The sequence below is a fragment of the Corvus hawaiiensis genome, chromosome 14 (genome assembly GCF_020740725.1).
Source record: "Corvus hawaiiensis isolate bCorHaw1 chromosome 14, bCorHaw1.pri.cur, whole genome shotgun sequence".
Taxonomy (NCBI): Eukaryota; Metazoa; Chordata; class Aves; order Passeriformes; family Corvidae; genus Corvus; species Corvus hawaiiensis.
This window is the reverse complement of record NC_063226.1, coordinates 7,257,774-7,285,729: the sequence shown is the minus strand read 5'-3', so window position 1 is coordinate 7,285,729 and position 27,956 is coordinate 7,257,774. Positions and strand designations below refer to the sequence as shown.

At 41.6% G+C, this 27,956-nt stretch overlaps 1 protein-coding gene and 1 long non-coding RNA gene across 3 annotated transcripts; one reads left to right on the top strand and one right to left on the bottom strand.

The window, feature by feature from the left end:
* Positions 1-52: 52 nt before the first annotated feature.
* LOC125333396 lies at positions 53-11,423 on the bottom strand. Of its 2 annotated transcripts, none has more exons than XR_007206840.1 (3): positions 11,050-11,423; positions 7,667-7,752; positions 53-1,398 (listed from the first exon to the last, which is right to left on the bottom strand). It is a non-coding gene; the product is annotated as an uncharacterized LOC125333396 (long non-coding RNA). The 2 variants fall into 2 exon arrangements; XR_007206839.1 differs by lacking the exon at positions 11,050-11,423 and adding an exon at positions 10,731-10,784.
* HPRT1 (hypoxanthine phosphoribosyltransferase 1) lies at positions 10,764-27,454 on the top strand. The gene is made up of 9 exons (XM_048319262.1): positions 10,764-10,847; positions 12,777-12,883; positions 14,352-14,535; positions 18,184-18,249; positions 18,878-18,895; positions 21,181-21,263; positions 23,649-23,695; positions 25,540-25,616; positions 26,228-27,454. Exons 1-9 carry the CDS (start codon positions 10,821-10,823, stop codon positions 26,273-26,275), a joined length of 657 nt encoding a protein of 218 aa, XP_048175219.1. The 5' UTR covers positions 10,764-10,820; the 3' UTR covers positions 26,276-27,454.
* The last annotated feature ends 502 nt before the right edge of the window (positions 27,455-27,956 follow it).

The window sequence follows — 27,956 nt, the reverse complement described above, 5'->3', positions numbered from 1 at the left end:
CTGTCTGCACAGGAATTAATGTCAGGAAAAAATTGTCCAGCATCATGTTCAATTAAGAGTTGCCAAATGATCAGGTTTTATTGATGAAGTCATAGAATCATAGAATATCTTGAGTTGGAAGGGACCCACAAGGATCATCAAGTCCAGCTCCTGGCCCTGCACAGGACAATCCCAGAGAGTAATTACTGGTGCTGATGATCCACAGCCATCTTTGCAAAGGTTTTCTGAAAAGGGTATTCAAGGCTTCTGTTACCAAAGTCGATGTTGGGAGTAGTTTCATCACACAGGTTTTGATGCCATGGAAATTATTACTGGATGCATGTTTACTTTATTTGCTGGATTTTTTTTTTTTTTGAGGTTTAATCCAGTTACCTGAGATCTTTGAAACAAGTGCAGGATATTGTGGGATAGCCTTGTCTGTTTCATGGATGTGATTTCTCACTGGAATGGCCGGATACTGAAATCTAGCAGTAGGGAGGGACCCATAGGCACAGGAGGAAAAGACTTTCATTGTCCTTGTGTTGTGTGATGTCAGGGCAGAGCAGTGAATGCTTTGAGGGTTCTCAGGTCCTCACTTAGACAAGCTCTGCTTACTCTGCCCTGTGTAATGGATTGCAGCACAAGCACAACAACTGTAGTTGTCCTCGTGCCTAAGTCGGACACCCCATGTGGTAAATTACTTCCCAGCATTAGAGACAAAGGGATTGCTGTAACCTCTGAAGGCTCATCTTGTCTCTGCTTCCTCCTGCCTGCTCAGAACTCAGGGTTAATAGTTTAAACTGGAAAATTAATGGAAAAGGGAAACTTACCAGTGAGTGTCTAAAAGAAAGATCAAATTTTGTTAATCTGCACCAAGTTAACAAGCTCCTTGAGTAGAGGAGAAGCAGTGAGTGCAGCTTTATTTCAAGTGACTCTAATGACTTCACATGAGATAGCAGGGAAATGTGGACTGACACCAATTTAAAAGTGAGGTTATAAAAACTGTTTGGAAAACCCTACTCAGAGTAATTATTAAGAATTCACACTGCAGGGATATATTGAGGGGGATTCTCTGCAGTTCCGCTCTGATTTGAGATTACTTGGTATTTCCATTAACAACTTGGATGGCATATGCTGATTAAATTGTAGGGAGCACCAGACTTGAGCTAGCTACTGACTGAGCAGAAGACAAATACAATTCAGAGTAAACTTGACAAATTCAAAAGAATTAGCATGTGATGCACTAAGTCCAGCAATGGATTTGACAAATGCGTGTCTGTACACTTCAGCAGAAGCTGCGATCAGCTGAACAAATACAGGATGGGACAGAACAGGCTGCTGCGGTAGCAGTTGTGCAGAAGAGTTCTCCTGGGGTTATAGACAGTCACCAGCTGAACATGATTCAACAGCATCCTGTTCCTGAAAAAAAACCTCAAATGTTGTTACGGAATGTATGAACAGGAATGTAATCTGTAAGATACATGGCATGGTCCCTTTTCCTCGTGGTAGCGGAAAGCCTTTTTTGGAACATGGTATCTAGCTGCGGCCACTGCACTTCCTGCAAAATAGGGATCAGCTGGAGATGACTGGAGAAAAGCAGTGAGAAGGGTGACAGGATGGATGACTGGGCTGGTTTCAGGGTGATGGGAGAGATGTTTTCAAATCAGTTAGAGGTAGGTGCAAAGAAGGAAATAAACACTTTCTCCCACTGCTGCAGGTAGGACAAGGAAAAGAGATTCTATTACAACAGGAGATACTGAGCTGAGACATCCAAATGGGCGGTTGGCCTTGACAGCAAGAATAGCAAAGCTCTGGAATACCTTTCCTGGGCACGTTGTGGAATCTCTGGAATTGGAGATTTTAAAGGAAGAGTCAGTGGGCATGATACAGGGCTGGTGCAGACGAGGGTTGGAGGTGCAGGGGATAAGGGCAGTGCAGAGCTCACAGTTTGTACGCTGCCCTGTGACCCTCTTGGACCCAGGTCTGCGAGGGAGTCAGAGCTGCTCTGGAGCAAACACTGCACTGGCAAAGCTCTGGAGCACAGCCTTGGGGCTCACTGCCATGTGTTTCCTTTTTCATCCCTTCTTTTAAAATAACATTTGTAGTAATAACATCTGTGGGCACACTGGCAGTGTTGCCCACGTCTGCAGAGTTAGTACAAACTTTCCAACACTGCCCAGTGCAGGGCACTCTCCACGCTTCCATTTCAAATTTTTGGGAGTACTTCAGCTTTCAGAGCGAATGCATCCCACACCTTAAATGTACATTTTTGTTGTGCAAGAATAAGCAAAGTGACAGCAGTACTTCATATGAATGTGTGGGATTAGTGCACACAAACCACTTCTTAATTGTGTATGTATGTGCACTGGGATGATACAGAGTTTGAAGCGGCTGCTTTCTTAACCACTTAGTGTGGCAGGAATCTTAAACCTTTATCTGAATTTTTGCCAGAGATGGTATCTTAACTTTGTTTAAACTGAGTTCTCTGCTTTTATTTTTCCTAAAACAACATTCCAGCTGAGAAGAAAGCAACCAGAGCTGGTGCTGCCCAGCTTTTCATACCCTGGGTAGATGTGCAGGTTGCTTGGCACACATGCAAGACCCAGTTTTACTCTGCTGGCCAAAAGAAATTCTATATTCCTGTGCAAAGACTCCCATCAGGTTCTGCCTGCCAGTGAAGAGCATTTCAGAGGCTTGGGGCAGGGGGAGGAAGAAACTCCCTCCCAAACCATACACTAAAAATAGGCTGATGCTGTGCAAACAGCTTTGCTGTGAACTTCCTTCTGGCAGGCAGCCATGCAGCTGCCTGAGAGTTTTAAGCCCAAATACCTCTCCAAAACAGAAAGTCACTGAAGTTAAGCACAGTTAGCAATGCTTTTAATCTTACTATTCCCTGCTGTGTTGTCTCAATTTCGACTTCTTCCACTGTGCAGGTAGCTTATTCAGGATCTTAGGTCAGGGGGTTTTTTTAACCTAAACCATGGTTGAGACTGGCGCTGTCAATCGCTGGAATCTGCAAAGTTCAATACAGGGAGGAGGCCTTTAATCTAAAACTGAAATGCTCAGGTGATGCATCCAAAAAGTGCTTTCCTGCAGAGTGAGGAGTGCAGTAGCTGAGGTGCAGAAGGTTTTAAAATTCTCCAAATTGCTGTTAATTAAACATTCTTAAATCCCAGTGTGGTGATACGAAACTGAAGGGTTGGTTCCTTAAGTAAGACTACTTTAAAAAGAATAAACACAAGACTCTGGGCAATTGGATTGAATGACAGAAGTGATTCATTCAGGCATTGAAGCCTACAAGCTATTTGAGTTTGCCATATTTTCCAGTGTTTTTACTGCTAATTAGTGCCAACATTTTGCCCTAAAATAAGTCATGTCACATTCTTCTGTACATTTTGACTATGAAGACTGATGTTCCAGTTTCTGTATCAAGCTTCCTTTGTTTCAGTAGTTGCTGATTGTTTAGACATAACATGATTCACATTTTCCTTTATCATGATTTTATAGGAAGAATATTTTCCAAGACTAATTAAATCTCTGGGTCATTTTCAGCTATGAAAATGATTAAGAATCACTGATAACACAGTAATTCAGCATAGCTGATTTTTTCCCTCTCAATTTTATATTATCAAATACTCAGTTTTTATTTTAATCCTCTGTATCCAATTATCTGGTTTGTGTGGCAATTCAAAAAGATCAGTGTCATTGTGTTTTACATTGTCTTTAAACTCTCATCAAGAGCAGGACCACACTAGTCTAAGTTTGTAATTTAAGATGCATTTGGCAGGGGTTCAAAGAGAGAGGAGCTCCAGTCTGTCTCACTTCCCCTTGGAAAGCCTTTCTAATTCTGCCAAACAATATTTACACCAGCAGGGAACTGAGTTTTGGAAAACTTTTCCAGGCTCTGAAGAAACCAAGCAACCTGAGACTTTGATAAGCCTTGGCAAATTTAAAAAACTCTTGATGCTATCACTGTGCAAAACTTGTATTAGCCCATCAGATATCAGAGATTTACAATTTGAGGAATGGATTTCAATTAAGAGATAAGAGCAGAGGTTTGGCAAAAAAAAAGTGTTATTTGGAGCAAAATTCTCCTGTTGTCATCTCTGTTGAGCACTTCATGATATCTTACATTTCTGCAGCCACAGGTGCTCTGTTCTGCAAGTACATGAAAACATTGTTCACTAAGTCGGGTCAGCATCTGCAGCCAGACAGCTTTAAAAAGCATCAAGATTATTTATTTTTCTGGGACCTTCAGCTTTCTAGCTGTCTGGAGGGAGGGTTCAGGTGAGGTCCTGTTTTCTCTGTCCCAGAAAAAAGGTTTTTTTCTCTCCTTGCTATGGGGTCTGGCAGTCGTTTGAGAGCAGTTCTCCCCTTTCCTACCCCTGTTTCATGGGGCTTTTTGAGGACAGATTTCTGAAGGGGCTTTCCACTGGCTCAAGCAGGTTCTGAGGAGTGGCAGACAACAGGAATTCTAGCTCCTGCTGCCTGGTCTTTTAGCTTAGGACTCTAAAAATTCATTTATTTTCCCTTTTAAATATAAACTGAGTTTTAAAAGCATTCTTCAGCTGAACTGTTGGACTCTGTCCTTGCCAGGCATCTCATCCAGTCTTGCACCTAGAACAGCATTTCATATTTGCGGATCTGAATTACAATCTTGCCAGTTTGTACCACACAACTCAAGACTTACAAAGGAGAGGGGAGTCCTAAGTGCAGCTCCCTCCCAGCCTGGTACTTTTGTCTCATCTCCACTTCCCTTTTAATCTGCCCAGAGAATATTTCTGAGCTACTTGAACTGCTGCCAGGATCTGCATGGGAGGCAGGGGCCTTGGCATGTGAGCCCTGACACCTGATGCTTAGTGTGCATTGAGGTAGTGCCAGCTGGATCCACCAGCCCTGGCGAGTGCAGCCCTTCTGTCTTGTCAGCGAGTTACCTGATCAGGCTGCTGGCTGTGCTCTGTGCTGCTCTTCCTCTTCCTTCTCCCCTATTACCGCAGGCCTGGGTCCTAGGGTATATCACCGTGTCCCGCAGCTGTAGGGAGAAGGAGGAGAGAAGATCCAGCAGGCAGGAATTGTGCAGCAAGATTGATTGATTGATTGATTTTACAGACTCTTTTATAGACTTTTTTCTTCATAGTCTAATTGGACAAGGATCAGCCACCCCTTGGGGGTGATTGGCTAAAATCCTAAAACATCCATTGTCAAAATATTTTTCTACTGTACCATAAACAAGACTTCTCAAGGTTGCAGGTGGTTTGGTTGTTTACATAACTCTGCTACCTCTTCTGTGAGAGAGAAAAGTCTCTCACGGACTTAGAAAATAGCAAGAAAATCCTTGCTAGCAGCATTTTTGTATCTACATTCCCCTGTTACTCAAACAGCCTTGCCAGCACCTCCTGCCTTCTCTCGAGTTTCTGTTCTCACACCTGTTGGCCCCTTTTTCCATGCTGGTGTGTACAGGCTCCATGTTTGGGGTTTTTTAAGCAATCCTTGCACCTAGGTCACCTCTGTGACTGTACAGACACCTCTTGTCAGACATGCGACACAGCAAGTGTTTTACACCTTTTTAGAAATGCTCTTGGGGTTTGCAGGCAGCTCCTGCACTCAGGTGCCTGGTGGAAGCAGGTTAACCTGTTCACTCCTCTGAAAACAACTGAGCAAGGGGGAGAACCCCACAACTCTCCCTCAATTGCCCTTCCCTAGTGGGAGGACCTGTCAGCACCAACCACCTGCAATTGTAGTAGTCCAGCCTTCCCTCAGGCTTCAGTGGAAGGTGTGTGCAAATGAGCTTCCAGTGCAAATATGCCGGGCTGAAGCCCTGCTGCAGGGTCCCCTTGGTTTCTTGCTTCATGCCTCCATCTAAGGAGTGACTGAAAAAACTGAGGCTGTGTTAACTAAATTGTTGGCTAAAATAAGCTGCCGGACTTCAGCAAAAGCACTTCCCATGCACAGCCAATCTCCCAGAAGCCCTTTTATTCCTGTGTAGCCCTGGGAGTTTGCTGCACGTGCATGTTGCGATGTGGACATCTGTCCTCTCCTGTGCTCCCAGAGACCATTTAATATTGAGAAAATCAGCAGGGTAACGTGGTTGCCATCAGCCATGTTAATTTTGGTAGAGTTTACTCTACAGTTTGGTAGAGTTTTGGTAGAGTTTACTCTACTTTATAGTCTACTTACTGAAATGTGCCACATAGAATATTTTGTGTCACCCAGGTATCTTGTTGATCTAAGTGCTGCTGAATGAGGGAAGCAGAAGAGGTTCCCTTGGAAAAATGTACCTCTCTCACACTATTCCTTGCTGTACAGTGAAGGAAGGAATCTGATTGTTTTAAGTGCCATGGCCCTGCTCTTTGTTCTGCTTTGCTGTTGCAAGGGATTGCTGGGGACCTCGGGTAACTCCTTGAGGGTGGGAATGGCCATGCTGCAGTCAATGGAGGTGTGGGAGGAGTGGAAGGAGGTCAGCCTGGGTTTTACCATGTCCTCACATGGGGTTTGTAGTTCCTCGTGACAGTGGCTGATAAACACTGATGTCCTCCTCGTGTTGGCAGCAGGGATGGTGCTCATACAGCAAAGGGTTGGTGCTGCAGCTCTGAAAGTGGCTCTGCAGCTGGCACTGAGCTGTCGTTGTGTTTAAGAACCTTCTTATTTTCTTACTCAGTCAGCAACTCCATCAGGACACACCATCCAGTGAGTCAAGCTGAGCTCAGAAAACAGCCGTTTCCAACAAGAAAAAAGAAAAATACCTTCCTGGTAGTTTCATTGCTCAGGCTTCAACCCTTGTGTCAGGACAGGTTCAAACAAACACAATGTCCTTTAGGCAGGTCTCTGGATTTCAGGTGTGCCTTCCTCTCTATCCAAGCCACTTCTCACAGCTCTCCTGTGCCAGGGAACAAGGTCTCTGGAGAGCAGGGAGAGGAGCAAGCCCAGACCCTAGAGCTGCTGATGGAAGGTTCACCACACGTGCTCAGTCGTGGCCGTGGGTCTTGGGCTACCAAAGTCTCAGGTGCTTCCATGGGCACATGGCCCCACAGCACAGGGTTGTGCTTCAAGTCTGGCAGCCCTGAGCCCATGCCCTGCTTCAGTGATGGGATCTGCCTTTGCTTGTTTTGTGCCATTTAAATAATCCTTGTTTCAGTTTCTGTGGGCCCTCAGGCAAGCTGGCCCTCTGCAGCAGGCTGGCTCCCCATCCCTCCCGCCGGGCAGGGCTCCGGGTGTTGGTGGGTGAGCACAGTGCCAAGCGCCAGCCTCTCTGCACTGTTGTGACAGACACTGTTGCGTGTCTGGTTCTGCTGAGCCAGGGCCACTGGGATAATTCTTAACGGATGCTTGCAAACGAAAGCTGGTAAATGCCATAAACACCAGCCCGAAGAGTGGCGTGGTCTGCAACAATCCAGGCTGCGTTTCTCAAGATGGTTCACATTTTGTGATCAGCCACTGCTGAGTGTTTTGTATTAATTGTGTAATTTTTGTATCACTGACCAGTCTGTGCGCTACTGAATAAAGAGCAAAATGTCTGTAATTCCCTCAGCTTCCATCCTGGACTGTGAAAACCTTTTTAGTGAAAAAAAGGAAGTTATCTACAGCTCCAGAGAAGTACATCAGTTCAGAGGTTTTGCTTATCTTAGTTTTGGTAAGTAAATTGTCACTTATTAGCTGGGTTGGGAGAGAAAACTTGATAAACTCTTACCATCCAGGAGATCCCAGTCTTGAAACCAGTAAGTAGATAAGGGACCACTTTCCAAAATCCATGGAGAGTGTCACTACTGAGAATCACTGTGATGACAAATTTTAACAGGAATCAACAAGACAGAGAACAAGAACATTATTTTAAAAGGTATTTTGCAACGAACAACATCTATTCCCTATTTCTTAGGAAGGGTGTGTCTCTTTTTAAATTATATTTTTGTACATCTGGCTTCCTCTCCCATTTGAAACATTTGGCTAGAAAAATAATTATATGCTATTTAAACTACTAATCAGAGTGGAGGGATTTCTCTGCAGCCATGATGAAGATGGGATGCTTGTGCGCTAAATTCACATTCTAGTGAATGCTCTCTATATCATTTAATCAGATATTTATTTTTGGTTTTCCTCTCCATTAAAAATGGTGGTGCTCCTCTCAGGACTGGGTTAATATCCCAGGAATTCTCCTTTTCCCCCCCATTCTGTCTGCACAGACAAATTTCTGGTCACAAGGGAGCCCTACTGGTCTAGTTAATGTGCTGAATATTGGTTGTACTCTTTGCTTTTTTTAGGAGACGTGTTTTGTGAAACAAAATCAGCAGATGAATTCTAATTCTCTGTGAGTCACCCAGCTAGCAATGGCAAAGCTGAGAGGGAAAAATGGAGAGAAGAGCAGGGCATTGGTGAGTGGGCACTGACCTGAAGGTTTGACCCAGCGCACACCATTTCAGGCACTTCCAGAAGATGAATACTTAGTTGCTACCTCCAGGTACCCCACCACTGAGGACATGTGGTTACCAGGAAAGGTTTTTAAAAGTCTGTTAACAAAATCATTTACAACTGATGCTCACACAGGCCATGGTTCACTGGGCCTGAGCACTGAGATATGCCTGGCTGGCAACAGAGGACAAAATAATTACGAAATCAAGAGTCTACTCAGAGACAAAACACTCTGCACATTTGTTACATTATTTTGCTTTGTAAAAAGCTGTGCATACCAGAGGAATCAAAACTTTGGCTTTCTCACCTTATGCATCATCTAGATAGAAAACGTACAGCTCCCAGGTACCTCTGAACCCCCTCCCTCACCCTGCTCCGCAAGCCTCAGTGACCTCGTACCAGGAAGAGCAGAACCAGTCATTTACTAAATCTGGTGGTGATCTCATCTAACCAACTTCCTGTAATATCAGCAAATACTTTTGCTTTTGTAAATCTGTTTTTCCCTCCATAATGGGGTACCAGCGGGACCAGAAATGCTTTGGATCCAGGAATGCGCTGTTTGGCAGGAGGAACAAAGAAATTGCTCACCCAGAAGGCCAAAATAGGACTAATGGTTTTGATTGCTGGGGAGAAACTGCATGGAAGTAAAGTCAACAACTCCTGCATGCCATCAGAAAGGTGCTGTTGGATGCTACTTTTAATGGCAGACATTGATATTAGTCATTAATGAGAAATGTCTTCAGTAACTAAAATAAAATCAGATCCTGCAATTCTTCTGAGGTTGCAGAGTCTCTCCATAGATACTGCCCACTGCCCACTAACGTCAGGCTCTCTCTGAACTTGACAGGGCAGCTGTTCTTCCTGGCCTTCTGGAAACAGTCCAGCTATGACACGTTCCCGATACCCCTTAGCTGCAGGGCGTGGTTTCATTCTGCTGCTCCAGACAACTCGATAAAGGCTCCTTCCTCCCACTCCAGTTAACCCGCCCAGGCTGTAACAATGCAGCACTCACGAGGGATTGTGCCCATTTGCTTAGTTAAAATTAGTTGTTTCGTACAAAGGAACACTTAATTTGATTTAATCGTGTTTTCTGAGCCAACAGTAATAATGCTAGATGCTTATCAGAGGGTGATTGCTACAGTTCTTTATGAGTAAAGTTATTTTTAAGGATCATTATCCTTTTCTTGACACCAAGATTTTATGCATCATAAAATAAAACTTGGTTTCCACCCCTTAGAGAAAGAAGGGGAAAGTCTTCAGCTGCTACATAATATAAGAAATCATGATTTTCCATTTGCATTGTTATATTGTCCTTAATTGTCCTTATTGTCCACACATACAGGAAAAGTTGACACTTTTTTTTTTCTTTTTCCCATTTGAGACCACTGGAACTGTCCATGCTTTCTTATTATTTTACCTCTGTCTGTGGAGCCCTCCAATGGATGTGAACATCTGATAGATGTGCATCCCTGTCCCTGGTTCTGGAATGACAGCAGCTACCCACTGTGTTACCCCTGGACATAGGAGTCAAAGCAGCACAGAATCCATTAGGTTGGAAAAAAACTCCGAGATCATCGAGTCCAACCTATGGCCCAACACCACCTTGTCAACCAGACCACAGCACCGAGTGCCATGTCCAGTCTTTCCTTAAACACCTCCAGGGATGGTGACTCCACCACCTCCCTGGGCAGCCTGTTCCAGGGTCTAATCACCCTTTCTGTGAAGAAATTCCTCCTAATGTCCAACCTAAACCTTTTCTGAAGACTGTCCCCTTGTCCTGTCTCTGGTTCCCTGGGAGAAGAGCCTGACTCCCCCCGGCTACACCCTTCTGTTGGGGAGTTGTACAGAGTGATAAAGTCACCTCTGAGCCTCCTTTTCTCCACGGTAAACACCCCCAATTCCCTCAGCCACTCCTCATCAGACTTGTGCTCCACACCCTTCCCGAGCTCCGTTGCCCTTCTCTGGACTCGTTCCAGCACCTCAAATGCCCTTCCTGAATTGAGGGGTCCAGAACTGGCCACAGCACTGTCACCTTCCCATGTCATCCTGAGGGGACGGGGAACGCACATCATGCTGCGGGAGGCTCAACTCTCAAGACCAGGAGTGGGGGCGTGGGACAGGGCGGAAACACCTGCACCCTGCTGGGATGGGAACAGCCCCGGCGAGGGAACACCTCCGGTGATGTGTCCCCTCTTCCCCGCCCCTCGGGGGCTGCGGACTGCTGCGCCCGGAGCCGCTGCACGGTGGTACTGAGGGCGGCTCCGCCGCGGCCATGTTGAGGGCGGGGAGCGCGAAGGGCGCGGAGGCGGCGCCGGGGCCGCTGCGGGCGCGGCGCCTCCTGCTCTTACCGCCGGCTGCCGCCGCCGCTCCTGTCGCTCCGAGCGCCCGCTCCTACCGCTCCGAGCCGCCCGCAGCCGCCGCCGGCGGGGCCGCGCTCCATGGCGACCCCCAGCCCCTGCATCGTGGTGAGTGCGGGGGCTACCGCGCGCGGGACGGGGGATGCCGGGCGCCGGGGCCACTATCCCCCGCCTGCCCCCCGGAATACAGTGATCTGTGACGGAACGCGGGGGATGGCATGGCGTGTCGTGGCGTGTCGTGTCGTATCGTGTGTTGTGTCGCGGCGTGTGGCGTCCCTGGGCGCCGGGAGCCGCCGCCCCGCGGAGTCACCTTGAGGGCAGTCCCCGGCCTCCCGGCGCCGGGCCTGGGGCTGCCCGTCGCTGCCTTCGCTGTCCCCGACCGGGCGCGTCCCTTCCCGGAGCGGCCGCGGGTCCCTCGGGGTGGGATCCGGAGCCCGAGGGCGGCGGGCAAAGCCGGCGTTGGCGCCTCCGGGGCGAAGGTGGAAGAACTTCCCCCAGCGCGGCTCAACTTCCTATTCCTGTTGCTGTTCGCGGCGTGCGGGAGGCTCCGGTTCGGAGAACCCCACGTGTGTGAGCTGCGTCTTGTGCTGCATTATTTTTGCGTGATTGCAGCATCTGCTAAGGCGCTTAATGCTCATTTTTATTAATCTTTCTAAAGCTAGTGCCAGTGCTGATGAAGTGAGTGCGGTGTCTGATGGCCGAGACTGTGACGGCCTCGAGGTTGCGACAGTAAATCCCTGCAGTCCATAAAAAACCTGGTAAAACCTGTAGGAAGGGCCCATTCCCTGCCAGATGCAGAAAGGAAGGTTTAGTAGACACGCTGGATATAACGATGGGTCTGACCAAAGGAAAACCCCATGAATTTTGGTGGGACCTGCCTCATTTCTTAAAATAGCAGCCTGCTGTGGACTGCAGGGACCATAAGCTCGAGCTGTGTGTGTGTAGCTCACACAGGGTCAGTTTTGGATGGGAGGGTGAAATAATACTAAAATTCCCCAGATGAAATACATATTGAAAATTAATCAACAAAACCCCCATGTAAACAGTTGGCTGATCACTGGCCAGGTAAGTGTTTCCACAGCCACTGAAACAAGATTTGAGTCCTGCAGGGGTACTGGTAGCCAAAATGGATACTAAAAATACCTGCCCTGGTGAACTATCAGCACTAACCTTCTGTTTTCCCTCTGAAATTCTTTTTGCTTAGTAGTGTTCTGCTACATAACCAGAGAGGGAAGTAATTAAAAAACCACGTCGTTTTCTAGCTGCAGCTAGGTTAGGGTTCAAGGAAGACTGCTTGGTGTGACAGTGTGCCCTGAACCTCAGCAGCGTTTGGTGTCATTATGTATGTATGCTAATCCCTTGTCCTAATTAATATGCACTTGCCAGTGTTGCAGGCTGTTTCATACAGGGAGTTTGCCCATGTGGAACAGGTTGCTGAAAGCTTTAATTTCAGATTCTGAATGATCTTGAACCTCCCTGTTTTGGAAACGGTGGGCAGAGCAGAGTTGCTTCACAGCAGCATAACTTGTCATGCTCACGTAGCTCTCTTTGTCCTGCAAACTAGCTCGTGTGTTTTGTTGTGATTGGGTGTTGTGGAGATTAGGAAGGTGTCCATGTCAGAACCTCTGCTTGCTTAATTGCAGATGCCGGTTTTGCATTACACTAGGAAAATCAAAGGGGTTAAAAAGCTTGATTATTTTTGTAATGGAGTATAGAGTTTCACTGAGGGGTAGTAACTTCACTTTCCTGTTCTCCACTGGAGGAAAACGTTGTAGGACTTTCTTTCACACACTGCATTGCATAACAACTCACGGTATTTCAAGTAACCCTTGTGAACTCTTAGATTACACTTTACGCTGTGTTCAGTGTGACTGATGTTTTCAGAGAGGGGGGAAGTAAGGTGGTTGAGTGTTTTGGGTTTGATCGGTTTTACTCATGGGTTTGATAGTTTTTACTGAATAAAGCAAAGGACTTGAAGTTTCTCAGCACAGACTTTCCATATGGCTTTGTAGAAATCTCACCTTATTTCCTTTTCAGATTGGTGATGATGAACAAGGTTACGACCTGGATTTGTTCTGCATACCTAAACATTATGCAGATGATTTGGAAAAAGTCTATATTCCTCATGGGCTCATCATGGACAGGTTTGTTTGACTTCAGACGGTACACTGATTGCATGAAACTGAAATAAACATCCTCCAGTGATAATTTTGCTGCTTGGAGACTGTCTAAATGGATTATATTTAATTAGAGACTAGAACGTACAATTAATCTTTTTTTTTTTTTTTTTTTTGGCTTCTAGGAGTTTGTACATTTGCAGTCATGCTATTCTTTGAAAATTGGTCATAATTCTCAAGCAAAATTTTGTAGTATGTAGCAACTTATGACTTTGTTTCCAGTGTTTCTTTGATGTTTTACCTTCTTAAAATCTAACTAGAAGACGTTTTGTTGTGTCAGTTCAGTCTGAAAATATAGTCTCTTGAATTTCCATAAGATATTAATAAAAGTAAACTATTAATCAGATCATTTTAGACTTTCTCATGGTCATGTGGTAGAGAAATAACATCCAACTTTCTCCTGCCTTCTGAGAAAGACATTATCCTCTGCAAGTATCAGTCTCTCACTTCTGTGGTTGCTGAAATCTGTGATGTGCTGTGCAAGTTTTATCTTGTGTGATCATAAATGTGTTCATAAGCCTACAAGACATTTTTGTTCTACTTTGTGTTTGAAAGTTGCTAATTTCCTTTATAAGGATAAACAACAAATTCAGTGAATTTAAGCCTTTTATGAGTGGTGCTGGGTGGGTCTTCGGGGATTTTGTGACTAGGAATGTGTCTAGATTTTGCATGGTTCTGTTTGACTAGATACAATGAACATACCTGTAAAAAACCTTTCTTTTTAAATATTAAAACTTTACACTGGAAGTCCATATAGAGGAAAAAATTGGACAAAGTACATGTCATTAAGGAATTGACGCAAAGTTTATAATGGTTGGCTTTCTCTGAGAAACCTGCTGTCAGCTGGCACACAGTAAATGCAGACCATGCTTTCTAAAATAAATGGCAAAATAAGTTTAGAAACAATTATTGCAGAAAAACGGTGCAGTGTTCTCTTGCATGCCTTGCTGGTATTGTATTCTGCTTTCAAGACAAATTTCTGGCATTCTAATTTGGCAAATAAACATAAACTCTTAAGTTTACAATTTGAGAGTTTTCTTGCTCGTCAGCTGGTGAGGGCTACTGCCTTCAGAGTTGTGTTAGCTTGCATTGCTCTTTGCATGGAAGCTGAACCTGTGTTTGGAAGGAGAAAACACACCTTCATGTCTCATATCTGACAGTGAAACAGTTTCAGGGTGTTAAGGTTTGCTTTGGCTGCCTGTGACGTAGGAAAACAAGCGCATTTGGCAGTACTACTGTTGGATTAACCTTGAAAAGCAAAACTTTGTTGACCAGTAACATGTAAAAGTGACTGAAGTGGTGGGCAAATATTTCCAAGCAAAATGTGCTTCCAAGTTTGCTGCATGTGTTTGCTGCTGCTAGGAGTATCAAGCGCTGCTGCTATGGTGAACGAATGAAATGTTATGACAGCTCACTCTTCCTTGGTTTTGTTTAGGACAGAGAGACTGGCGCGAGAAATTATGAAGGGCATGGGAGGACACCACATTGTGGCACTCTGTGTACTCAAGGGTGGCTATAAATTTTTTGCTGATTTATTAGACTACATCAAAGCCCTGAACAGAAACAGTGACAAATCAATCCCCATGACAGTCGACTTCATTAGGTTGAAGAGTTATTGTGTAAGTATCTATGCAGTACTGTGCAATTTTTAGCTAAGTTGACTACAAATTATTAACAGAGGTGGTTTAATATTTTTACTGTCCTAGTATGCTAATATTAAACAAATAATTAAGGGAATTAAGAGTCACAAGCCATTTTACTCTTTCTCTACCTTATTATATAATGTGTTTTCTTTTAGACCTTGATATCTCCTCACCCTAGTAAAATCATTATGCAGAGGAGAGAGACCCTTTACATGTCCTTTATTTGTTCAACAATTTCCTCTCTGCCCTCCACCCCATCTCTAAAGCTGTGGCTCTAGACTAATACAGAGAATTCTCCTGCAACTATTATTACAAAAATTTAATTCTAGGAGTTTTTATATGGCCCAGACATCATTCTTGGACAGGATGACTTGAAAGGTGCAGAAATGGTTCCCTATCTCATTTTTGTTTGGATGAACCAAACAATGAACAAAATTAATTGTATTTGATCATGAGGGAACACTAGATACATAAACCTAGATTTGTGATTAATAACCTCTGAATATGGCATTACCTTTACAAGACAAGGCATAGGTTTCCTTGGGTTTAGATTTTTAGGGAAAGAATTTATTTTGATTCTGAACACAAGTATTGAACTTTGTAGGGAAACAGAACGTTCTGTAACACGAGTTAACTTTTAGGTTTTATAGAAGGAAGCACAGGGTTATGTTGTGCAGGTCAGGGGAAGAAGCAGGTATTTGTCAGCTTTGTATGATTTCCAGCTTACTGACAGCCAAGTCTCATGTTTTTGGGATTTCAGAAATTTATGATTTTTTCCCTAAGACCATCTGTAAGATGGAAATAATGACATTTTTTTGTTTCAGTTTAGAGTGTTTGAATACATTGTTTCACAAGGTTATGCTGTTTGTTCTGTATCAGCAGCTTTGCATTGAAGTCAGGGTTACTTGTTGCAGTTGTAGACCAGCAGGAAAATACAGAGATAACTGAATTGAAAAAAATTACTCTCATCCTTTGTTTCATTAAACTGTGACATCCAAGATGGAATTATTTACAGACTTAGTTTGGGCTGTTGCAGAGCTTAATAAATCCATGATTCCTGTCAAGCTCTCTATTAACGTATCATGACAAAGCCAAGAGCTGTGTGGGGCTTTGGTCCAGTCCTTTTGCAGGACAAGCAGCCCTGGCTGCCCGAGGCGTACACACAGCTGCCTGTCTAGGGGTTACCTGGAGACCACACTCACATTTGCAGAGCACGAGGCACTAATTTAGTTATGTGCTTTAACAAGAATGCAAGGCTGGGCAGAAGGGCTCGTGCTAGCCTTTGGTTGTATCTCACAAGGCACTTTGTGCCTGTGCACTGTGTTAAAATCAGTGCAGTCTGAGCCTCTTTTCTTCTGTGTCTCCCAAAAGGGGAGACTCCTGCCTCCAGTCCACTTCACCCCAAAGCCCCTACATGCCTATATGTTCTGCCTGTAAAAGCTGCAGAAAACTGAATGTCTCAATTACCGAATAGTAGGTTAAAGAATAGGAAATGATGACTTCCACCTGGTTTTTTTGGAGGGGAAGTTGTGTATCTTCTGCTTTCTCCGTTAAGGAACACTTCCAATAACTTACTTAGCTTGTTTAAAAAATCAGTACAAAGACTGAATGAGTGAGGAGGTGCTGTTACATGTTGCCTCCACTACACTATTCATGAGCATTTTTTTTCTGTAGACTCTCTTAGGTGGTTATTAATCTCCAAATTTAGGTCCTTTAGATTGCATAACTTAATAGACTGGATAAGATTATCCTATCGTGGCCAGCTTGACTGGGTCTTCCATTAGTAATAGTGTCAGATTGCTAAATCTGCTCTGTAGTTTTGACCTGTGCTTTGCCACATGAAGGGATCTGTGTTCAGTGGTGTGAAAACCATCACAAGCTGTAATGGACAGTTGAAACTGAAGCTTTCAACTCTCTTGTCACTGTCTCTCAATGTGATTACTGGATCATGCTGCCTGTGTTTACAGATTGGGTAAAAAATGTTAAAAATACCCTGATTGCATAAATGAAGCAGATGAACTTTTGTAATGGCTCTGTAATTGATGTAATTGAAGTTCTATTCTTGTTTCAAACTGATCATTTAATATTTACAAGCATATGGGGGGTTTTTGTTTGCAATGCAAAGTTCATACTGTACTGCACCCAAAATAATTCTCTAAGAATACTGACATGATCAAGCTATGATTAAACTTTGCTTGTAACTCCAGTTTTCCAAGTCCTTACGGATGAATTTAAATGATCTGGCAAGCTGTTAAGAAATGGAAAGATAGTGTTTGCGATCAGATCCAGCTCTCAGTATTCTTGACAAACAGTTTATTCTGTTTGTGTTACAAGAAAAATGGCTTTTCACCAGTCTCCTGCATTTAAGCATGGAAATGAACAAACATTGTTTGTATAGTCTTGAAGGGCAGCCAAAAGACAGTGGATGTGTTGCACTGGCGCTGAGGAAAATAGGGATTTTCAGTGGAGTACGTGGTAAACTCTGGTTAGGCTGGTCATAGCAGTATTCTGAAAGGTCTCTGCTAAACCTTACAGCAGATACTGTAAGGAACTTATAACGCCACTTTAAAAGGTGATCTTGGAGTCACTTGAGTCAGGAGTTACAATCTTGTAAAACATTATTGTTTTCTAGCAGTGACAAGAGGGAGGCAGTGAAAACAGATCTAAACAATAAAACCCCTATGTGTTAAACCATGAAGCACTAAAGTCTTACCAATACTGAACTTGGAAATAAGGTTTCTGAAGATTAAAACATTAAAATTAAAACATTGCTTAATTATTAAACAAAGTTCTTGCCAGTGGAAATCTGGTTACAACCAGTGTCAGAAATCTTTAACCGTTCTTTCAACCTTTCATTGCTCAGGAACTCAGCACCTGCATATGACATCTAATATGAACTGTGAGACACTGTCAAGGTTTAAAGTCAGTTGAGTGAGTTTAATAACTGCAAAAATTTGTGAGGCATTCCTAGCAGCTGTTTTTAACTTTCCTATATAACAGTTCATTTATGTTTTTATCACAGTTTAGATTTACCAAAGCAAAATGCAGTGTAGTGATGGTGTACCTATGTTGATGTTCAGTTGTATAAGAATTAATTTGATTTGTTACCAATATTGGTTGTAAATTAAGCATATGCTTTTCTGGCTGTTTTTGTAGCTTATTGTTCTAAATAGTAATCAGTGCCTTGTTTGCTGACAATTCTTGTTATGATTGCCTATTCTTATTCAGAGCAAGAGTTTCTAAAGCCATAAAGTTTAAAATGAAAATTACCAGCTATATAGCATCCTGTAGCTTGGAAACCAAAGTGCTTTTTGTCCTGTTTCTTTATCTGTAGAGAATGCATAGTAAGTCCTTGCTTTTTAGATGCATATGTGTATATAATGATCAGAGATGAGAGATGATGCCTGTGTTGATGCAAATCTCTTACAGTCAGTCTTTAATCTGCAATACCATCTTTGAAGTTGATCACTTGTAATTTCTTTGTTCCTAGAGAGATGCCGTGGCTGCCATGCTTCTGAAAGCTTTAACATTAACTAGTTGTGTACTTCGCAGTTTTGACATTTACTGCAAGAAGAAAATCAGTTTAATCCTGGTCATGCTAATGTTCACCCTTCTCTTTCTTAGAATGATCAGTCAACTGGAGATATCAAAGTCATTGGGGGAGATGACCTCTCAACCTTGACTGGAAAGGTACAGCTCTTTGTGTGTCTATGTTGGTGTTCCACTGATAGAGTGGGTGGGATTCGTACTGTTGAGAGGTGTAAGGTGCAGCCCATGTCAGGAGCAGAGGTTCCCATCGTAGGCAGTGACAAGAGAAGAAAATAGGAGAATCTAAATTGGGAATCTGCTTTTCTCCAGTGATTCTATGGAGATCGTTGAGCCAAATGTCAGGGGTTAAAGCACCACTGCCTCCTGCTCTGTCAGAACACATCACTTTCCCCTTCTCCTTACACACATACGATTTTTAAGACATGTATGTCAATGTAAAGGATGTAGGTATGGTAGATTTGTACGTCTCTGCAGTAGTACACTCTTCTGTAGAAGAATAGGAATTGTATAGACTCTATTTGGATCTCTTTTGCATATGTCTAGACTTTTCAAAGTCTGAATAATTCGAAGACTGTACTTAACATGAACTGTTAAGAAGAATCTCAGCATCAGAAATGTTAAACTACAAAGCAGTTGCTATTACAAATGTAAACATACATAAATGGTAGTAGAGATATTTAACTGCACTGAAAATTAGTTATGAAGATTAATAAGAAATTGTATATTGTTTAGATACTAATGGATTTGTTTTTCTTTTTCTTCCTACCAGAATGTTTTGATCGTAGAAGTAAGTACTATGTTTCACTTTGAAGTTCTAATGTGTGACAGGTAAAAGAGTTCTAATAGAAGTTGTTATTAAGCTGCAAAACCTACAGTTTCTGGTTTCAAGGCTTCCAGCTTCTGATTTCAGGCCTGAATTTTGCAAGTGGTCTCTGAATTTGAACTAAGCTGTGTTTTGAATTCTCAGATTGCATTCAATTGCTATATTAAACCAGGAAAACATCCATCTAAAATCATTTGTATTGTCTTTCTGTTTTCTGAGATTTTGTCAATTCTAAAATGTCTTTTTTTTTTCCCTTTTTTTTTCTTTTTTTTTGAAAAAGTAGCCTGAATAAGGGTGATACTAAGCGTGTTATTGTTCTGGGTTTATCACAGCAAGCTAGGAAACTAAACTGCAGAGGTAGAAAGAGATTCCTGGTATCAGTATCCTAAAGTGTGTGAAAAACATAGAAACCCAGTCTCCCTGTGTGTAGTTTGTTTAGAGAATAGTGACACAGAGAATCCTAATTCTTAATGGGCATTTTGGAAGTGCTGAATTCCCATTCCTCTGTCTTGTCATGGTTCTCTGGCTGATACCAGGTTCAGTACCGCTCAGTTTTATTGCCTAGTAGGTGCTGTTGCTTAATTCTTGCTTTCATACGTCTGTCTTGATGAACACTGTTGCTGATGTTCAGCCAGTATCACTTTTCCTTGAATACAATTGACAGTTTCAGGATAGGGAAGCAGCAGCAGTAGACAGGAAAAGTGGATTTGCAATCTAATAATGTGTTAAGGCTCCAAATAATGGAAATGGCATGTTATTAAGCAAAGAAACAGCTATGGCAGCTGATTCATCAGCCAAAGGAAAGGATGTTTCCTCTCATAAAATATATTTCTATGTATTATTTTCTTAGTTTGAGAAGTTTGTATTACTCCACAGGAAGCACATTCAGTTCTGAAACTCCTACCAAAATAGTACGTATACAGCAGTCATTGTGTGATCAATGATGTCCTTTGAAGTATATTTTGCTTCAGATAGGCAGATGTGTTTGATTATGTATCTGCTCCATTTCAGATGAATGTAATCCTTAGATTAGGTTAGTTTTTTATTTGTTTAGTGAATCATCTGTCCAGTGACTCGTCTTACACACTGCCAAATATGAACACTTACTGATCACCATTTTAACTGTCAAGTGATAAAATGCACATCTATTGTAAGTTTAATGTCTTGAACACTAGGCTTTTCTATACTGCATTCCTTTAATGTCCAAAAAAATTCTGTACAAAATGGAGATTCATCTCCAATAAACAGCTCATCACACAACACAAAATCAGTAATAGGTTCTGCTTTTCTCTTAGAGCATGGAAGTAGCTGCTTCTGTTTATTTACCAACTTTGATTTTTATCTGTATACCTTCACATCTTTTAACTTCTCTGGAGTTTAATGATTAAAAGCATTGAGTGTTAATACTAATGCTGACAGGTGCACTGTTGAGTTTGTTGCTTGATTTTTATTTTAATTGGGAATCATGGGAAAATCAGCTGAAACCAGGATACTGCTGCTTCTTTGCTGTCTGCCTTCTTCACTTCAAATAGATTTTGATTTTAGGCCAGGGCAAGGACTGTCCCTCTAAAGATGGTATGATTGATTGAGTCCAAGTGAGGCCATTTCTGATGTTTCAGTTTCAAGCCATATATTCTCTTTTTATTTTCTATTTATATGTGCAGTGAATGGAATTAAAATGATGTGTCAACGTTTATTTTAGTTTTTTAGACTTCAGAATTGCACTCAGACTTTCCAGTGCAATTTCTTCAAGTATTTTTTGGCTCTGTAAACTAAATTGTACTCCTTTTCCTTTAATTGCAGTAATAGCTTGTTCTGCCTGTTTTCCCTTCTTGCTTTTCTTCCCGTTGAATACTCTGTAACTGAGCTCAACAGCAAGACTTACATTACTCTTATCATACTCTAATTAAACATTGTCTCATTGCTTCAAGGAGCACAAGCCATAAAATCTCCAGAAGGAGCCAAGAAGGTCATTGCAGTAATTGCTTGTTTAGCAACTGCTTCCAAAGTCATGGTTATCCACAACAATTAAGCGCTCTTGTTAGTGTGTGTGATCACTTTACTGAGCGTGGTTGTGTAAGCCCAGCACTGTGTTTCGTGTCACCTGGATTTGGTTGTGAGCATTTTTACAGGCTGTAGTTTGCTATGTTTTCATGCTGCTGTGGATGAGCAATTTTGGTGGTAGAAACTCGAAAGTGTTAGTCTGACATGTTTAATATTCTGTCTTACATGAGTGTTTTTATTTTCAGGATATAATTGATACTGGTAAAACAATGAAAACGTTGCTCTCTCTACTTAAACAGTACAATCCAAAGATGGTGAAGGTAGCCAGGTAAATGATGATTATTTGTGCTGGTTTTCACCTTAAGAAGGACACAGAGTTTAAAAAAAACCAAACCAATGAGTGAAAACAAATATAGAACACATTCCCATGAAAGAGAAACAGGAGGGAACATTTCTGCAGGAGTCATATGTGATCTGTTGAAGTTACTACTTGTTAAAACTCCTAAAGCAGTTTTGCTTGTTATAAGCACATATATATGTTAAGGATGTTGGAAGCACTGTTCTTTCCAGTCTTATTGCTGGAAGAATTTCTGTGCTTCAGAAGGGAATAACTTGTGCATGCCTGGAACACCTCTTGCCTATCATATTATGGTAAGGTTTGTGGGGTTTTACCATTGACGTTTAGAAGTATCTAAAAGAATTTAAATCTTTTGGTCTTAAAAGAATGACCCTCTCAAGTTGATAGAGGAATTTTCAACACAAATTTAGTTCATAAACGTAGACTTTTGCTAGAAGGGGGAATAAGAAAAATTAGTGGTTGTCACTCACCTGTATGTAGCGTGTCTCCAAAGATATTTGTTTTTGCTGGCACTAACTGCAACTTCACTATACTGCAGTGGTGTACTCGTGCAATGGAGACATTTTTTCTATTTTTCCTTCTTTAATTGTAGAATTAAATTAGTTTGCAGACTAACATGAGTGAGTGTGTAGTGTGCATAGTGCAGCTGAGCTTTAGAGGTCATTCTGTTAGAGTCAGCCACCCATGTGCTCTTCCAGGCTTTTCTACTTATTTATACCTTTAATCAATTAGTTTCAAAACATTTCATAATTAAATAAGTTGCAACCAACAAGAAATGCTGAGGATGATATTGTATTATTAACCAGTATCAACATCCCTTCTACTCCTTTTTAAATTGCCTCTGTTGCACTGCTATGTTGTGCTTGTGTATTTTCCAATAAAAGCATAATGATTGCTGGGGATTAGAGATAAAGCAGAGCTGGGTGTAATATCTAATCACTTGTGTTGCCATAACAATGTCAAAGCAGTTGTTAGACTTACCAGAACAGCTCTTCTTGCTGATACTCTGGAGGTGACCTGCTGAAGGTGAGGCTTTTGTGGATTTCTCCCTGGCTGGTTTTTAAATATGTGTCACTGGAAAGTGTTGTAACACTACAGCATAAATCTTAAATATAATATAACATAATATAATATAATATAATATGTTCAAAGACCAATTTCCTGTATTTTAAATCTGTTGCAGTAATTTGGGTCTGCCAAAGACCTGATTAGGGAAACATGATCATTCTAGATAGTCTTACGTTCTCTTAGTTGCTTCACTTCTCTCTCTTCTATTTCTTTTCTTTGTTAATTTTTTGGTTGTTGTTTTGTCATTGCTGTTGTTGATTGGGTTGGGTTTTTTTTTTTTAGTTTTTTATTTAATTTCCTTCTGGCAATTAAGTAGTTGCAGTAGGGAGATATGAACTAATGCTAGTGTGATTTTGGGGTTACTTTGATCAAATCCTACAGCAATTCTCAAAAATTAAGTCTCCCAATTAGAAGTTTCAGAAGCTAAAATCAAAACTGTGACTGTGGCAAATGAAGCCCCATCTTCAGGGATGATCCAGGAGGGAAGGAGGTCTGTACTCAGTGTACAGAGTTATGCTGGTCCTGTTCACATTCAGCCATCAACCACCTTTTCTTTTTCTCTCTGTTTCCCAGACAGACAAATGTCAGGCCTGTGGGATTGTCTTAACAAGAGGTAGAAGTGCTCTACTGAATAATGAGCAAATGAAACTAAAGTAGCAGGGCATTTCTCTCTAGCACAGTACCCTCAGTTCTGTATCTCCATGATTTTTACCCGTCTGACCATTAATTTTAGGAAACTGGAGCTGTTTTGTATCCCCTGATCACCAGAATCAATTACATTTTCTTTATGGGGGGAATTAGTACTTCCAGCGAAATCCAGTTAAGGACAAGTTGCACAAGTGCAATTGAGGTTACATTCAAGCAGCTGAACTTTTGCTTCGTAAAACTTATGCTTTTGTTGGGCTTTTTTCTTGGGCCACATCCCAGATTGTTGCCTCTTTACCTGCAAGGTAAATTGCACCTGAAGTTCCTAACATACATAAAATCCCATTAAGTCATTCTTCACAGTGAAAATCCATCCAGATCAGTGGCTCCCAGGCTTTTCCTTGCAGACCTGTTATTTATCCTTTAGGGTAATCATGAACTATTCATGATTCTAGGAAGTTTTGATTTTGTCATGATGATAATTTGTACCTGCAAGTAAAATAATGGTTTAAAATATGTGTAATTATGCTGTCAGTTATGCACACTTAGGCCTAACTCAGCTTCTCTGTCATCAAAACAGTCTTACATATTTGTATGTGGTGCTTTTCCATGTTTCAGTTGTACATTGATTTTATTTGACAGTTTGTTGGTAAAAAGAACTCCTCGAAGTGTGGGATATCGGCCAGACTGTAAGTGACTTTTGACAACCATTTTTCATTTTTAAAAGTATGTCAAGTGTATTGTGAACCTTTTGCTCAAAGTCCAAGGATGATCCAAATAGCTTTTCACTAATTATTCTTGATAGATTTTGCTCTTATTTAGATAATTTAAGTATCTGGAAAGTATTTTGAGATAGTTAATCAGGATTTGTAACATTTTAATATATTGGAAATCAAACTTTGATATTTTGGTCTAAGTTACACCTCTGTTATGTGGAGATTCTCTCAGCTTGCACAAAGTCAAATGCTTCAGTCAGTGGAATCTGCTGGATTCACCTTTTGACACTTTTGGGAGTGATTTGTGTGCCTTAGCCTAGCCACCTCCTGCCATTTGGCTGTCCCCAGGAATGTGGGAGGACCACACAGGGTAGCAGGTCTTATACAGGTTTACAGTGATAAGATGCCTAAATTGGCACTGGTTATGTCTGGGCATCTGAATTTCTCCCTTCTTGTCTTCTCCTGTCTGTCCCAAGACCACTAGTGAAGGAACAGCATCCACAGCAGACAGTGGTAGGAGAGTGACAGCTCCTTTTGCTTTGGGCAGGGCTGTGTGTTTTAGCCCTGTTCCAGATGCTAAATTCCTGTTACTTTCATTATGGAAGTGAAGTGAATTGAGCAGCAGAATCACATCCTCTTCCTCCTCCTTTCCAAGGTTGTACAATATGTCAGGGCTTCACTGAGGTGTTCCCCTCATTCAAGGACACCTCTCATTCCTGGGATCTCATTATAGGCTTAGCTGGGCTAATGGTGCCTTTGGAGCATCTTGCAGCAGATGACTTGTTTTGCCGTCTGTCCCCAGAGACAACATGTCCAGAGCAGGACATGTGAACTCTGAAGGAGCAGAGAACAAGGCAGTAAATGGCTGAGCCTCCATTTTATCCCTGTATTGTGAGGCCCAGTAAGTGTGAAACATCACCTTAGTTTTTCCAAAAGTGCATGCAGCCTTTTATTTGAATAGCATAATTTATCTCCCTGTTTTCCTCATTGTAGCCAGGGTGAGAAAAAAGACACAGCTTTCCTGCTCAGGAGTCTTTCATTTTAGCATGAGGTGAAAAAGCCCTTTGGAAATTTAATATTTTAGATAATTTAATTTTTTGGGTCATTTTATAGTGTGTGTAGACAGGGTGGACTGGTACTGCCTGACAAAGTGTCCTGCTACAGCTGTTCAGACAATCTGGAATGGTTGATGTCCTCTTTTTAGGCAGATTTTTTTGAAGATAAAAATCACAACCAAACACAAAAACCAGCAACAAACAAAAGCCAAAAGCAAACCCAAACCAGCCAACCCACACCTGTTTCTGAAACCTGCAAATGACCCTTCCTGCAGCCCTGTCTGGAGTGCAGGTCCAGCTCTCAGAGGCGCTGCCTCTGGAATCATGCTGTGAGGGGGACTTGTACTCACCAGTCCACTGCTGCTGCACTGGCATGTCAGGCATCTAGGAACTGCCAGGAAGCACTGGCACTTTCATACATATTTGCTAAATAAGTCAGAGGATGTTTTCAAGGGATTTTACATTCTCATAATATTATCCTGTCACTAAATTTAAGAGCTTCCATTCATTTCTTGCAGGCTAGCACCAGCCAGCTGTGTGGAAACCAATAAATACATCTATTTAATTTCCTTTAGTTGATAAATCAACAAAGTAAGTTAAAATTGTAAAATAGCTCAAATATTAATCTGAGGGTACTTAAGTGGAAGAAATAAAATGAGTTACAATCTACAGCTATAAAATTCCATATTGTCTCTGTAAAAAGGTCTAGTGAACTCTAGGAAGTTCTTTCCTAACACACTGGTGACTTATGATCTTTTTCAGTTGTTGGATTCGAAGTGCCAGACAAATTTGTTGTGGGATACGCCCTAGATTATAATGAATACTTTAGAGATTTGAACGTGAGTAATTTTTCCCGTATGTTTTTCTCCATTTAAAACTGGGGAGGAGGAAGGAAGGGAAATCTCCTTACATCATTCTCCCTGCTCTGTAAATCATGCTTCATGTTCCAGTGATGCAAACAAGCCCAAGAACAGCAGGGCAGCATTTGGAGCTCTGATGAAACTAAAATTTATTTTGCTGCATGCAGAGTGGAGGCTCCACAACTGCCAGCTTTGAAATAATGTGAAGTTTGTGTGAAGTTTCTTGTCTCACCAGATGTCTGCAACCAACAAGTGCGTTTGCGTGGTTATGTCAGAATTAAAGAAGAGAGACCTGGGGAGAAGTTAAGAAGGGCTCATATTTTATTCTTTTTATCATTAACTCTTCATCTGGGTCTCACCAGACCTAGCAGACAGTGGGTGGGACAATTAGGAGAGGAGAAAGAAGGGGATGGTGCGATTTTTGGACCAAAAAAAGGCCTATGTTTTCTGCATAAACAGTGTCAGAAGATTCTTCCTCCTCAAGTGTGTACAGCACACTTGTGTTGCTTTCAGAAGCTTGTTATTGATGTCAAATGTTGGTCTCTTACAATACTTTCCTAACAGGAGCTTTTTATTTTATTTTGTTTCAGCATATCTGTGTGATCAGTGAGACGGGGAAGCAGAAGTACAAAGCATGAAAGCAGAGTTCAAGTGCTGTGTCAACAGAGCTTTGAAATGTTTTGTTTACTGAGTCCTATCTTTGACAGGCTTCAGCTCTGGTACACCAGCTACACTTGTAGAATGCCCCAGCCCCATTGCCATATGCTTACTGTAATTTATTGCATGTACAATATAAGAGCTTGTCTTGTTCATTTATATTCTAGAAATGTAAACAATTAGTGCAGTTCTGCACTCCTTATTTTGATTTGCACTATGACTCTACCGACTATCGCTGCCCCTGGTTGGGTTGTGCTGTTTGTGAGCTCCAGAGTCTTAACTCTTGCAGTGGTAAATTGCTTAAACCTCATCAACCCAGAACTGAAATAGTTCAAGTACTGTAAATATAAAACATTTTATGATAGGGAAGTATATTAGTAATATTTTTTAAATCTGTAATTTAAGTTTTATATTTTAATGCACAGATGTGATTGTGATTAATGGATAGTTGCACCTTTGGGTGTTATAAAGCACGGGGCGCAGCCAGTTACAGTATTTATAATCTCCAAGAAGCTCATCCAAATCTCCTGGAGTTGCCTTATTGCTGTAAAGGAAGTCTGGGTGAAAAGTGTGTTTTTCCTTTTTTCTTTTTTTAAAAGATGGAATGACAAAACAGAATGTTTAAAATCTAGTTTTAGTTGAGCTGCCTACTTCCGTTAGATTTTTTTCCTTTAAAAATATCCATCAGTCTGTGGAATTGCCTTTTAAATTTAAACAATTTTAATATATTTGTGGGAAAAAAAAGTATTGTGATGTTTACTTTATAAGATCTACAAAGCAAAGTACGGTAAATAAAGGCTGTCTCTTTAAAATAAGCCCCACACATCTATCCCACTCATTCTGTATATTAAAGTGCTCTTGAAATTTTCTTCTCAATAATATTTTTTTAAGTGTTTGTGACAGTGAAGGCAGACTCTACATTTGTTACCTTTGTAGAACTTCTGGTTAATGTCATCCTGTCTAAGAGAGAGATGATAAAAGTGCTGTGGGAAGATATTGAAACAACTGCATATTCTCTAACCAAACCAGATTCCAGAGAGAACAGTTGAAGCACTGTCCTTTGTTCTGTCTTGGCAAAAATGAAGAGTGGAGGTTCTATGTTCATTAAACGTATCCATATGGGGAAAAACCCAAAAAAACCACAACCATTTTGTAAATAACATTTTGGTTTGTTTCATTAGCACTTCTGTTGATGTGGAGTTCAGTTCTGAATGTGGCAGCCCAGCTCACACCTGTGCTTTTTTTGGTTCTTGTACTTCTGCATGTGGATTCTCCCACCACATCCTCAGATTTAATGCTGCTCAGTGCTTAATACACAATGGAGTTTTTGAAAGATTCTATTTTGAAAGATTTTTCTGTGGTTTTGAAGTTTGAGTCTGTACTTTTCCAAGTACTGCACACTACTGCCTATCCATGGCCTGCTCAATTACAGCTGACCTAATATAAATGATGTTAATAGCAGACCTAAAATATGAATTCACACAATGTAATTCAGATCAAATGACCACATTTGTGGAAGATCTATTTGTAAATCAGAATTCTCTTTAACAAATATTAGAATACTGATCATAATTATATTGTAGGTTGTTCTTTCAAAGAGTTTTTCTTCCAATGCACTACAAAGTCTGATTGTATTTCTTAATTTGTCCTAAATCACCTTTG

Bases quoted from the DNA above. Each gene is read 5' to 3' on its own strand.
- HPRT1 (XM_048319262.1), top strand. From the start codon at position 10,821: ATGGCGACCCCCAGCCCCTGCATCGTG. The intron at 10,848-12,776 runs GTGAGTGCGGGG...TTTCCTTTTCAG, and splicing joins CCCCCAGCCCCTGCATCGTG to ATTGGTGATGATGAACAAGG. The intron at 23,696-25,539 runs GTAAGTGACTTT...GATCTTTTTCAG, and splicing joins TGTGGGATATCGGCCAGACT to TTGTTGGATTCGAAGTGCCA.